Source organism: Bactrocera oleae, chromosome 3 (genome assembly GCF_042242935.1).
Source record: "Bactrocera oleae isolate idBacOlea1 chromosome 3, idBacOlea1, whole genome shotgun sequence".
In the NCBI taxonomy this organism is placed as follows: Eukaryota; Metazoa; Arthropoda; class Insecta; order Diptera; family Tephritidae; genus Bactrocera; species Bactrocera oleae.
The window spans coordinates 53,392,865-53,407,519 of record NC_091537.1 but is presented as its reverse complement, the minus strand read 5'-3'; the positions used below and the strand labels follow the sequence as shown (position 1 = coordinate 53,407,519).

Sequence of the window (14,655 nt, the reverse complement as noted above, 5' to 3'; positions counted from 1 at the left end):
TGCATAGAAGACTCTGAACACGTATTTTTTCAGTGCACCCGTTTTTTGAATATTAGGGAAAAGTTAAAATCTACACTCGGTAGTCTAACGGTGGAAACCTTGACAGCACATATGCGTCAGTCCTCTGATAAATGGAAAGCTGTCAGCGAAGCGTCAGCTTTAATTATGACAAAACTGAGATACTTACAACAGATTAGGAGTCAGTCAGTCTGTACGGTAGAGGAGCCTTAAATGTCCTTTTCTCTCCCATGAAGTAATACTTAATCCGGTGGTTCCGTGGGAGAGATATGAGATGGGAGTAGGTTGGTTTAGCGGATTAAAGTTCCGCACTTCGACTTTCGATGCTTCCCCCTACTAAAAACAAAAAAAAAAAAAAAAAAAAAAAAACCGGATTTCAACTCGTCTCTTCATCCTGATCATTTATATATACATAACCCTATATCTAACTCGATTAGTTTTAGGTGATACCTACTCTGTAGCAACATGTTGCGAGAGTATAATAACATGACAGCTTGACACAACTCACGCATGATCTGTCAAAAAGAGGGCTATTGAAAAAAGTATCTTTACTTAGATCACCCCTATATTATATATTTCAAACAACAATATCACTTTACACACATATGGTACTTGCATATTGGCTAAATGAACTGTAAGGCTTTCCCGCGAACATCCCTGTACAAGCATCACACAGCACTTCACAAGCAACACTGATACATTCCAACACACCACAACAATGCCATCCACTCCCGAAAACACCACACACCAATTCATACAACTTCACTCAATTCACCGAGGGATACCAACACACACCACACCACCAACACACCCACGATCTCAACACACTACCCAACCAACAAAAGAGATCGACGACTGGATACGGGCCCTTTTTTTCGATCGATCGCCGTCGCAACTGCATCAGCCGAGTCCTTTTCTGCGCCACCCCGGAAATCTACACCGTTTTAAAAATTTTTCAAAGTAACATTTAATTGTGGAAAACGATTATGTTAAATAAATTAATTTTACAGTTGAAAACCAAACGATTGTGTTAAATAAATTAAACTTACCGTTGAAAATCATTTTTTCGTCTTCATATTTTTGCGGTTTATTCGACCACAGGTGTGTAAGTGAAAGTGGTGAGTGGGTTTTTAGTGCAAGTTAGCACCAGAATAACTATGGTCCTTCGAGCCCTAATGGACGGCATGTTTAACAAAAAAAAAAAAAAACTTAAAGTGAAAGGCTGTTAAATTGCCATGCAAATAATACAAATAACAATAAAACAAAGTGTTTTCACAAATTAAAAGTATATATGTACGTATTTAATGTTCAAAATAAGTGCAGTGCATATACACATATAACTAAAAGTATACCTATTTCGACTGAATATAATGTACAAATTGAAGAAAGAAATTAAATATTTAATTTGTATACTACATCTTATTATTTCGATTATCCCTGTAATATGTACAATACAACTCCCTCTCTTTCTTTCTCTCACTCTCAATGAATCGGTAAAGTATTCGCTTCAATAACGTGTACTGTGCTCCAGCTTGTGTGGAGTTTTCTTTGCAGAGATTTTAGACATTGTGAAATCTGTAGTGGCTAAATGAGTTAAGCTTCCCGCCCCGAAAAACACAACACACCACTCACAAGACAACACTGGCACACATCCCATACCTGGAAACATCAAAACACCTATACACCACACAACACATACAAATGCATTACACTATTGGAAGCAGCCGCATACACACACACAGTAGGATCTCTACACAACAAAACAGTACAAAATTATCTGTCCGCGAAGCGGACAACCCCTTTCTCTCAGCGATTGTCGTCGAAAAAACACCGGACTTGTCTTTGGCGCGTAACCGCATTTTCTTCATTTTTTTATATTCTTTGAATTACCTCTCCACTGGTATGCGACCAGGGAGTGATTGCGTGAAGATAATCTCGTCATAATTATTAATAAATAAACAATTTTGTAAACATTTCCAAACCGGAAAAATATACAATTTTTTAATTTACATACGCGGAATTATAAAGTGGCAAGTAAGTGGTGAACTTAACATTGGTCCTTCGAGCCATTCCGAATGGCACTATAGTGAAAAAAAAAAAAAAAATTTTAGTAAAAATAAGGGTGGAAAACCTTAAAAAATTGGTGGTGTTAACATTGGTGGTGATTGGTGGTGACAAACAACTAAAATAAAAAATAAAATATATATATGAAAAGTGCTTAAAAGTGATTTACATATGTATATATAAGCGGAGAAGCCAACAACAAAGTGTACTGAAAAAAAAAAAAAAAAAAGGCAGAAGAAAAAAAAAGTGCAGTGACCACAACAGCAAAAATATATATATATATATATACATATGCTTTGGTGCAAAAAAAAGTGCAGTGACCACAACAACAAAAAATTTATATATATACACATATGCTTTTGGTGCATAATATAACAGTGCAGTGACAAAAAAAAAAAAAAAAAAAAAAAAACGGGCGCGGAAAAACAAAATACAATCAAATAAAAACGGGCGCGAATTAAAACCCATATATATGTATATATACATATTAACATATCAAACGGGCGCGAAAGTAATTCAACAAAAACCAAGCAAAAACCCCAAGGAACAACCCAGGAAAGGATTGGATACACCTACAGGCATCCACATACAAGATACACATACAAGATACAGGCTATAGTCCCCAAAATCCCTTGACGGATATTCAAGTGAGTTGTATCGATTCCATTTTGTACCTCATTACTGCAGGGTATATGTATATTTATTACGGTTTACAAAAACGGTTGCCAAACTGTTGAATTTGCGGTATTTCGGGTTTTACCGAAAAAATTCCATACATATAATATACATATATATATTCTATATATATATATATAAATAAATATATACACATTTATATATAAATATATACATATTTATTGCCTAGAAAAGCTTACCTTCGTGTATTTAACACAAAATATACCAAATCCCAAACACTATATATGATATATACATATATATGAAATTCAAGTACTCCACTTGCAAAAATATCCGGCAATACCCCTTATGCTTGATCAAGTAATAAGCAGGATTGCCTAAAACAAGTAAGCAAAGGCAAATAAAAAACACAAAAAAAAAACACATATACATATACCCACATAGCAACATATAACGAATAAAAAGAGATATAAGAACAATATTCTCAAAAAACAAAAAAAAAAATTAAAGAATTTCTTACCTGTATGCCACATCTCTAATTACATACATATTTACATATTTTGCACAATATATACCAAAATTTTTAGCACTTATAATTTTGAGCGCTTGCAAATATGTACATATTCGTAATATTATTAACATATTATATTTAACTACAAGAAAGAGAAGAGAGAGAAAGGCAAAGAAAATAAAAAATTAAATTTTTAAACATATAAAATATACGTACATTATTTTACTCTTTTACATACGTACATATTTACATTCATATACCGAGAGTGCATATTTACGAATCGTAGTGCACATAGGATAACTTTGTTGCTAATTACGTTTATGCGCTCTTTCGTAACGGAGAAACAACGTCCGCTCGTTTGCATATATACTCATACAAGTACGGGACATATTATTATACCCTACTAGGGTACCACTAAAAGTTAAAGAACTTAAAAAAGCGCATTCGAAAAAAAAAAAAAAACATTTTAAACGGTTCGGTAAAGAAAAAACGAATTCTTAAAAAAAAAAAATTAAAATTATTATTTATAATTCTATAAATAAATAAATAACAATAATAAAAAATTGTGAACAATATTATATACATTGCTTCTATACAATTTAATTTATTATATTCCAAAGTCCAATTTGGCACATACTCGGCAATACCCCTTGTTGTTTGGCAAACAAAAACAAGCAGGATTGCGTACAAATACAATTCTATAATATTATTCATATTCAAAGTCCATATAGGCACAAATCCGGCAATACCCCTTGTTTTTCGGCAACCAAAAAACAAGTAGGATTGCATACATATGTATAAAGTACATTGATCTCTTATACGAGCTCTCATTGACACATACTAATTCGCTTATAGGTATACCCTATAACGCATACGAACACAAAAAAGATATAACAAAATAGATATTGCAATTTTTGAATAATTATTGAAATAAACAATACAATCGAGAAAAATAATAAATAAATACCGTAACAACAAAACACGCTATCTTATTTAATCCGATTTACAAAAAAAAATATATAAACCGATTTACTGATTCTCTTATTTATATAAAAGAGATTACGCGTTACAATAACGAATTTCGCTTAAATTTAATCAGTTTACACTGAGAGAAATCATTTTATAAATTGAACTTTTTTAAATGAACGCAGATTCTAAAGATTCTAAATCTACACAACTACTAAAAGTACCAAAAATGATTTCGGACGAAAAAAGTCCATGTACACCTGCAGAAGCTACACGCTCAAAGCAAGGTGCTACAAAACAAAAAAGGGGGAAAGACATTACATATAGTAAATTCATTGCTGAGAGTGACAGTTTAATAAGATACTGCACTCGATTTTCATCTTCTCCGATTCAAGATAATTCTGAATCGGCATTAGAAATCAAAAAGGAAAATCTCGACAATTTTTGGATACGTCTCCAAGCTTCATATGACGCCATAGTAGAATCTGACGACTCAGATCTACCAGAAAATTTTAAGTCCTCGGCTTACGCCAAATATGAAAACTGCTTAGACCAGTTCGAAGAAACTAAAGCAATGATTTTCGATCAGCTAAAGCTAATAAAAGCAATTGCACCTACTCCACATCAGCGAGTAGAGCTGCCACAAGTACAAAGTCAAGAGGCAAGTTCAGGCATCCATCTCAAGGTGCCCGCATGTGACACAGAAATATTTCATGGTGGTTATGAACAATGGCCGTCCTTCCGAGACATGTTTACTGCCGTTTACATAAACCATCCAAAATTAACAAATGCACAAAAATTGTATCACCTCCGATACAAAACAAAAGGTCAAGCAGGCGTAATAGTAAAACAGTTCGCACTAAATGACGATAATTTCAATTTGGCTTGGGAAGCTCTTAAATCTAGATATGAAAATGAAAGAATATTGGTCGATAAACAAATATCGATATTAATGAACTTGCCAAAAATTCAAAGGGAAACTAGTGAAGAATTTATCAAACTTCAATCCACTGTTTCAAATTGTTTGTCGGTTTTATCGACACAAAATATTCCCACAGACAGCTGGGATCCAATACTGGTAAACATATGCACTGCCGCATTACCAGAAAAATCATTACTTCTATGGGAACAATCGCTCTCATCACGAAGAAAATGCCCCACGTGGCAACAAATGAAAGATTTCCTAACTACCCAATATGAAATCGCAGAAAGGGTAGATAAAAAAATGGTCAGAACGAAACCCGTTCAACATGACCTAAATAGAAGCTTCCACAGACCCCAAGCCAGTAGCAACAACAATTTAAATAGAAGCTTCTTCAAAAATCAAACGTTCACATCCGAACAGTACAAGCAAACGTCATGCGAACTATGTACAGGGGGGCATAAGCTCAAATCTTGCGAGAGATTCAAAAAGATGAATATTTTCGATCGAAACAATTTTATAAAAACGAAAAGACTTTGTACAAACTGCTTGTCACATGCGCATACACTTAAAGAGTGCGAAAGCAAATTTAATTGCGTTTATTGCCATAAACGACATCATTCTATGCTTCATTATAACAATTTTTCCAGCTCACCCCCAAACAGCGCAAATATGAAAAGAGCCACGGGTTTAGTTGCAACAGCAAATCCCGAAGTGCGAAATCCCGATAATTGCCAAGAAGCACCATGCTGCTCAAAGGCATTAAAAACCCAAACGCTACACAGCGAAATTCAAAGTAGAGTACTACTACCCACAGCAGTCGTCTCCATCGAACACCGAGGAGAGCTGTTTAAACTTAGAGCCTTAATAGACCAAGGATCACAACGATCTTTCATAGCGTCTAGGGCACAAAATAGGCTACAACTGCCAACAAAACAAGCCAACTTTGAAATTACAGGAATGGGCGGAAGAGTAGTTCAAAACTCTAATAAAATCTGCTCCATTACCTTAATTTCCCCCCAAGCGGATAAGCACATACAAGCAGAAGCTATAGTCTTACCGCAACTTACAAATATGCTTCCAAGCTATCACATAAATAGCAAGCATTGGCAAAAGGTTTCACACCTAAAGCTAGCAGATCCCAACTGCAACACTCCCGCTCAAATAGACCTTCTATTAGGAAGCGATCTCATACCACAGATTATACTCGAAGGTATTGAGAAAATTTCAAATACACTTCTGGCACAAAATACTATTTTTGGGTGGATCCTAAGTGGACTAGTTTCGGAACCAGTTACCACCATGACCACTCAGGTTGAGGAAATCTCAAACGAATACCTCAATTCACAATTGAAAAAATTTTGGGAGTTAGAAGAACTCCCCCCCATATCAATCACAACCCCTGAAGATCAGTATTGTGAAGACTTTTACAAAGCCACAACTACTAGATCAGATAATGGTCGGTATGTCGTACGACTACCACTAAAACAACAATTTCCCAACACAATCGCCTTAGGTCACTCTCGCACCTCTGCAATACAGCAGTTTCAAAGTATGGAAAAAAACCTACTTAAAAAAGGCGAACTCAAACCAGTATATGATGGTGTGTTGGAAGAATACCTCCATTTAGACCACATGGAGGAAGTAAGCCCATGCGAAAAAATCATCAACGGCAAATACTACTCATTTTACTTGCCGCATCATGCAGTGATAAAGCCAGACAAAAAAACAACTAAAGTAAGAGTTGTCTTTAATGCATCAAGATCCACCAGCTCCGGGAATTCCCTAAATGATATCCTATTTACGGGACCCACGCTCCAACCAGACTTAATGCTACTCATTTTAAATTGGCGTATATTCAAATACGTATTTAACGGAGACGTCGAAAAAATGTATAGACAAATAGTCGTACATAAAGACGATCAAGATTTTCAGCGAATTATTTTCCGAAAATCTCCCAATAGTCCACTACGCGACTATAAACTTAAAACAGTTACCTTTGGCGTCAACTGTGCTCCATATTTAGCCATTCGAACACTCCACGAACTGGCAGAAAACACAAAGTCAGAATTTCCTCTGGCAACCAAAGTGTTAAAAACACAAACATATGTAGACGATATCTTGTCTGGAAGTCACAGTCTTCCACAAGCATACGAGTCACTCTCACAAGTGGTAAAAGCCCTCAAAACTGCAGGGTTTCCGTTGAAAAAGATAACGGCGAATCACCCTAATATATTAAAAAATATACCGCATGAAAATTTGTTAGATACTAATTTCCTTAAATTCGAAAAGGAAAGTACAACAAAAACTCTGGGGATCCAATGGAATGCGATATCTGACCAGTTTTCATACACGACAGAGTCAATATCTGCATTATCCGCCATAACAAAGCGACAAATTCTATCCTCTGTGGTAAAACTTTTCGACCCCGCAGGATGGCTTTCGCCAATTATGATACAAGCCAAAATCCTAATACAAGAATTATGGTTAAATGGAACCGACTGGGACGAACAAGTAAAACCACTTCGTTTAGAAAAGTGGTCCCAGTTTGCGAGCAATCTAAATGATATCTCACAGATACAAATCCCACGATGGGTAAATTATGCCCCAGAGCACAAAGTCGAACTACACGGCTTCTGTGACGCTTCTGAAAAGGCATATTGCGCAACTATATATGTTCGCACACAAAGCGACACTGCGACCACATGCCACTTACTAGTAGCAAAAGCAAAAGTGGCTCCTTTAAAAACAATAAGTCTACCACGACTTGAATTATGTGGAGCGCTATTACTAGCCAAACTAGTGTCCATCGTACAAACGAGTTTAAACATGGCACAATATAAATTATATCTATGGTCCGATTCCGAAATCGTATTAGCATGGTTAGAAAAACCACCACATGCATGGAAGACGTATATTTCGAACCGAACGTCTCAAATACTTGACCTAGTAGGATCAGCCACTTGGCGACATGTAGCCAGTGCTGACAATCCTGCTGATCTAGGGACAAGAGGGTGCAAACCCTTGCACCTTGTCACCACCACCCTCTGGTGGAATGGCCCCCGATGGTTAACAGAATCTCCTGATTCTTGGCCACAATCGCCCATGCGCAATATAATAGCCCCAGAAAGTCGAAAAATCGCCTCCTTTCACGCAACATCGCAGGATAATGACATCCTTGAGCGATTTTCCTCGTATCCCCGAGCCCTCAGGGTAATCGCTTACATGCTCAAGTTCATAGAGCGACTCAAAATTAAACTTAAGGGAGTAACTTCATTACACTCCCAATGCGATACAGTGACGCACCTAGACTTACAAAAAGCAAAGGTCGCTCTTATCGCATCTACGCAAGCGCGTTATTTCAGCCGAGAAATATTATTACTAAGAGAATCGAAGCCGATAGATAAAAAGAGCTCACTCTTAGTCTTAAATCCATTCATTGACACGAAAGGAGTACTCCGTGCGAATGGTCGGCTTGCCAATTCCAGCCTGACGTATAACGAACGTCATCCCATAGTTATCCCAGAGAAATCGCAACTTGCCACCTTATACCTTCACCATGTCCACGTGCTTTTGCTACACGCAGAACATCGCCTCATGCAACAAATAGTCCGTCAAGAGTTTTATATTCCAAGACTCAAGCCCAAAATAAAGAAATGCATTTTCATGTGCAAGATCTGCACTATGCATAAGCAGAAAATGCAAACGAAGATTATGGCAGCACTTCCACCGGAACGCTGTAACTTCGCTCTGCCTTTCACCATTACAGGTGTCGACTTTGCTGGGCCTTTTCAGATAAAGGCATCCATGTTAAGGTCTCCCACCCTCATGAAAGGCTATGTGGCTGTCTTTGTCTGTTTTACGACAAAAGCAGTACACCTCGAGCTATGTACGAATCTGACAAAGGAGGCTTTTCTCGCGGCATTTGCTCGCTTCGTCGGACGACGCGGTTTTCCGTCAAAACTCATGAGCGACAATGGCAAGACATTTATAGGAGCTCAAAGAGCCACAGAAAAACAGTTCGTGGACTTTGTTAGGCAAGTCTCACCTGAAATTGTACAAAAATACGCTCACCAAGGTATTAACTGGCAGTTTATCCCTCCAAGCGCTCCTCATATGGGTGGTTTATGGGAATCAGCTGTAAAAAGCTTCAAATCCCACTTTAAAAAAGTAGCTGGAAACTACAAATTTAATTATGAAGAATTTACAACATTATTAATTTGCATTGAAGCCGTTCTCAATTCACGGCCACTAACGGCACTCTCGCAAGATCCCTCAGATCTCACAGCCCTTACTCCAGGGCACTTTCTAAAAGGAGCACCCATTCTGGCCATACCTGAGCCAGGCGTGGAGTCGCTATCCTTACAAAATAGATGGGAAAGAATTAAAATTCTCCATCATGATTTCAGCCGCCGATGGAAGGAGGAGTATATAAAGGACCTTCATAAAAGGTACCGCTGGAAAACTCCCGAAAAGGCGCCAAAGCTTGGAGATTTTGTCTTAATCCATGACGATTGTCTTCCCCCTACAGAATGGCGACTTGGTTGCATAGAGAAGCTGCATCATGGTTCCGACGGTCATGTACGAGTAGTTGACCTCCGTACTCGAAACGGAACGCTAACCAGACCGCTCGTTAAACTATGCTTCCTGCCAATCTCAAATAATAGCGAAAACGCATGTAGTAAACCATCCGTTCAATAATACCTACAAGAAAAAAAAAAAATCGAAATATCCGTCTAATTAAAAAACCGCAAATATAACATGACAAATTACCATCATATACTAATAAAATAATGGGTAGACTAGTACGATCACCAAACCAAATAAAGTTGGTCACATATAGAAATATATCCATACTCTATACCACTGAATCGTATCTAAACACGCCTTTTTCTCCATACAGATAGATATGGATACAGAGATGCATTCCACCCCAACGCCAACAATGCGATCGGCCATCACGGTGCCTCGCCTTGGGATTATGCCAACCGCGGCGCCCCGAACACCAGCCGCAACTGCACCGTCAACCACCGCTCGTACTAGTATTCGAGCCTCCGCAGCCGTTCCGTCTCCACCAGAGGCGCCCCATCGCATCCGATGCCCCCTTTGTTGCCGTTCACACAAGTTGCAGCACTGTGGGCTCTTCAAGGGCATGTCGCCGACACAACGCCAGCAGGTTGCCCAGGCGCATGGGCATTGCAACAATTGTCTGGCGCATACACACACGACGCAGGAATGCGACTCCGGTGCTTTGTGCCAAATGTGTGGCAGGCAGCATCACACGTTGCTTCACCGTACTCCGAGGCGAGAGGTCAATCGGCAGCCTGCCCCACGAATCCGCGGTGCAAACCGACCGCAGCAAACCAATCGTGTGGCACGTCGCCGAAGAACGGCACCCCGATCGGAGTCCCGTCCATGGCGTCAGCACAACGTACCACCGACTAGGCGTAGGCCGCACTATCGTCGCACGTCCGGACTCAGCAACGTTGTGGCAACGTTGCAACAGCTACAGCGACTGCTAGGCTGAACATTCGCCTAGGGGGGCCGGGATGGCTAAATGAGTTAAGCTTCCCGCCCCGAAAAACACAACACACCACTCACAAGACAACACTGGCACACATCCCATACCTGGAAACATCAAAACACCTATACACCACACAACACATACAAATGCATTACACTATTGGAAGCAGCCGCATACACACACACAGTAGGATCTCTACACAACAAAACAGTACAAAATTATCTGTCCGCGAAGCGGACAACCCCTTTCTCTCAGCGATTGTCGTCGAAAAAACACCGGACTTGTCTTTGGCGCGTAACCGCATTTTCTTCATTTTTTTATATTCTTTGAATTACCTCTCCACTGGTATGCGACCAGGGAGTGATTGCGTGAAGATAATCTCGTCATAATTATTAATAAATAAACAATTTTGTAAACATTTCCAAACCGGAAAAATATACAATTTTTTAATTTACATACGCGGAATTATAAAGTGGCAAGTAAGTGGTGAACTTAACATGTAGAATAAAAGTTAGATCAATGAAAGTTAGTTACAAATAGTATGGAACACGTGTTTGTATGCTCCGTTTACGTAAAATGTCTTTCACTCTCACGTCGCAGAGACGTACTCCAATTATATACCGTGCGGCCACGTACACTTAATGTAAATAGGCAATTACTTCTATGTAATTTAGGCAAAAATTAAATTGCTCTCAATATATGTATATAAAAATAAAGTGAGGATACTTACGTTTTTATTTGTTTTAATGACTTTATAAAAGTAAAACTATCACTCAACACAAAATATTACAACATTCAGTTTATCCTTTTACCAAAACAAACACAACACTGAACGCAGTCAGCTGTACGTGTTAATTCATCCACTATGTAAGGTAAAATAATAAAAAAAAAGTAGGTGCAGCTGCCTGATCGATGACAAGGTTGATAGAATGCAATATTACGAAAGATTTGTGATTTCGAAGGTTGTGTTTATTTAAATTTATTTAATTAAACTGGCTAGATGAGTAACGCCTCCTACTCAACGCACGAAACTGAACGTCAATGCACCACACTAGCGCAATCCCAGCACAGCACATATTAATACACACAAACATACACCATCATTACATACTCGATCCCACACCTACACACACAGAACATTACACACCAAAAGTCTACACCACCCAACTATCTAAACGAACTGACCGAGAACCAGAGGCCAAAAAAACTAATATTCAATAATCATTGTACTGTGACTTATACATACAGATGTAACCAACATAAAAGTGAACGAATTAAAAAATATAATAAGCGCAAAAACCATCAAGGGATAATTATTTAAGGGATAATTATTTATATCAACTTGTAATTTTCAAAAAATCAAATGTAGATGTATTGGAGGATATTCTTCGGAAATTTCAAAATGATCTGACAAATAGTTTTGGAGATGTGAACGTATTTGTAAGACAACTCAGTGTAATGGGCTCCCAAAACTTTGAAATCGTTTTTCTCGAAACGCTGTTTTCAGACTCGGTGAAGAAAATTTCTCTGAAACGACGAAACCGATCGGCTTGAAATTTTTACACGACATTCTTATATATATATCTCGGGTAATGATTGAATGAATAACATTTTTGACAATAATCTCGATTTTTTAAGCCACTTTGAATTGTAAACTTTCTCACAAAAAATGATTTTTTTGTTTGGTAAGCCGCCATTTTCTCACAAAACAAAAATTTCCCTATTCCTTCGATAATTACCTGTATTTATCTATCATAATACTAAATTTCATTGGTGTTTGGTTTCAGATAATTTGAGTCCGAAATATCTTAATCCCCGCCAGACACATTTTTCTGGAGGCCCCCTGGAGTTCGGCTATAGGAACAAAGCGATCCAATATTTTAATTAATCGCTGATTTCAAAAGTACATTAAATTCTCTTCATATAAATTTTTTTTTAGTTGTAATAAAAAATACCGCTGCAAAAAATTCACAAAAGTTCGAGTTTTTTCGATCTTGCAAGTGGATGTAACCCCTTAAAGAGAAAAGTTATCAGAAAAGTTCGGGAACTGAGAAATAGGTATATACACATGTATACATACAAACATCCTTAAAAGTGTAGAGCGAAACATATTATACATAAATATACATACATGTGTATGTACAAAAAGAGCGATAATTCCAGCAAAAAATATATATACATAAAACATACAAAAAAGAAACTATAATATAAAAAACGGCCGCCAAAATATAAAACTAAGATATATAGCGGCTGCGAATATCAAAATACAACAAAAATACATATATAACTAAAAGTAGCGGGCACGAAATAAACGATAACCAAAAAAAAAACAACAACAGCAACCACACCAGCTCACCAAATCAGCACAGCGAAATATCAAAGTCCCAGTTCACACGGATTCTTTTGTCGCTCAAACCGGTCTTATGTTTGCAAGGGGACGACGAGGAAATACGGAGGGACCGTGTCGCATGTGCTCGGGTGGCACGATTTGTGTTCTTGTTTGTAGCACTTCCCAATTCAGGTTTCCTTTTCATTTTGAATTTTTTTCATGGTTGCAATAGCGCTCGTTTTAAATGAATATATACCACACATATATATACATAGAAATACTTTGAAACATTATGAATAAGGATAAAATTAAGATGCTCAAAAATATTTTATTTAAATTTTTAATAACATTTAGCAGTATTAAATGAAATAATATATACATATATAAATTAATTTTAACAAAAATGGAGTTATTTTTACTTTTTATATTTACATAAAAATTACAATGCTTTCATATTTATTCCATTTATAGGCAAATGATATAGTTCGAATATCATACATTTTATTTGAAAAAAGAAATGGAATTAACTCATGAATGTTTTGTAATATCAAGAAAAAATTTGGAGTAAAATAACTACGGGATTTTAATAATTCCCAATAGATTACAAAATGTCCGTCATAAATTTGGCCTTGAAAACTTCTGGTGGGAATTCCCGTCAAAAGATTTTCTTTGAAAATATTGAAAGCGGGTATTCTAAATATTGTTCTACCACTTTCATGGAAATTCCTTGTAAGCAAAATATGAGACCACCATATCAACGTATACATGAAGTATCCAACACGCTCTACGTGTCGCGTAGCAAAACCGCACAAACATATGGCATGGAAAGGAATAACAGAAAAACTCGATGCGAGTTGCTGGACTCCTTTCGCTAGTGTGAACTTACAGAGCGACACCAAAAGAGAATTTGCCGATAATGAGCGACAAAAAAAATGTCCATGTGAACGCCATCAAAAGACTGGCAGAGTTGCAAGACGCACAAGAACACGCACTTATATATATATACGCATATTGTTCCTAAAGAGTTGTGTCGATTTTTTTAATGTATTTTTCTTTTATGTATGTTTCAAAGTTTTTACAATTAAGGTTTATGATAAGTCCGTTTTAAATAATATGGAAGAAAATGTTGCCAAACTGTTTTAATATTCGGTTTATTTTCTGGTCAAAACCGAAATACCGCTAATAGGTAAAACAGTTTGGTAAAATATATATATGTATATATCTCCACATACATAATGAATTTGTTTGCGTTTAGATGCATACCGTTGTGTTTAAACACACAAAATATCTCAAACAACAAAACAATTTAAGTATTTACTTGCACCAATTTCCGGCATACCCCTTATACTTGCTCAAGTATAAGCAGTATTGCCTTCAATAAGCTAAGGCAAATCAAAAGCTTAGAAGAAAAAAAGAGAGAATATTCATAAACTTAAGCATACATACATATATACAATATATGCAAATCTAACCTTTGTTATATCAAACATATTTTACATACGTTTAACATATATATATAGATATATATACATATTATATTAAGAGAATATCTCCCACATTTACAACATTAATACAGTGCTTATATTATATATACCAACAATCAAATACACATATAATACTGATCATAGTTAAATATAGGGTGATCCATTTGGAGGTTTCCTACTTTATTAAAATAACCCAAAAAA

At 36.9% G+C, this 14,655-nt stretch overlaps 2 protein-coding genes across 3 annotated transcripts in view; one reads left to right on the top strand and one right to left on the bottom strand.

The window, feature by feature from the left end:
* The window catches only part of Ca-beta (Calcium channel protein beta subunit), a 440,977-nt gene that overhangs the window by 359,611 nt on the left and 66,711 nt on the right, over window positions 1-14,655 (bottom strand). The gene's annotated exons all lie outside the window — the stretch shown is intronic.
* On the top strand, window positions 1,517-11,124 carry LOC138856196 (uncharacterized). Its single transcript, XM_070106638.1, has 2 exons — window positions 1,517-2,052; window positions 10,021-11,124. The coding sequence occupies exon 2, from the start codon at window positions 10,027-10,029 to the stop codon at window positions 10,642-10,644; it is 618 nt and encodes a 205-aa protein (XP_069962739.1). The 5' UTR covers window positions 1,517-2,052; window positions 10,021-10,026; the 3' UTR covers window positions 10,645-11,124.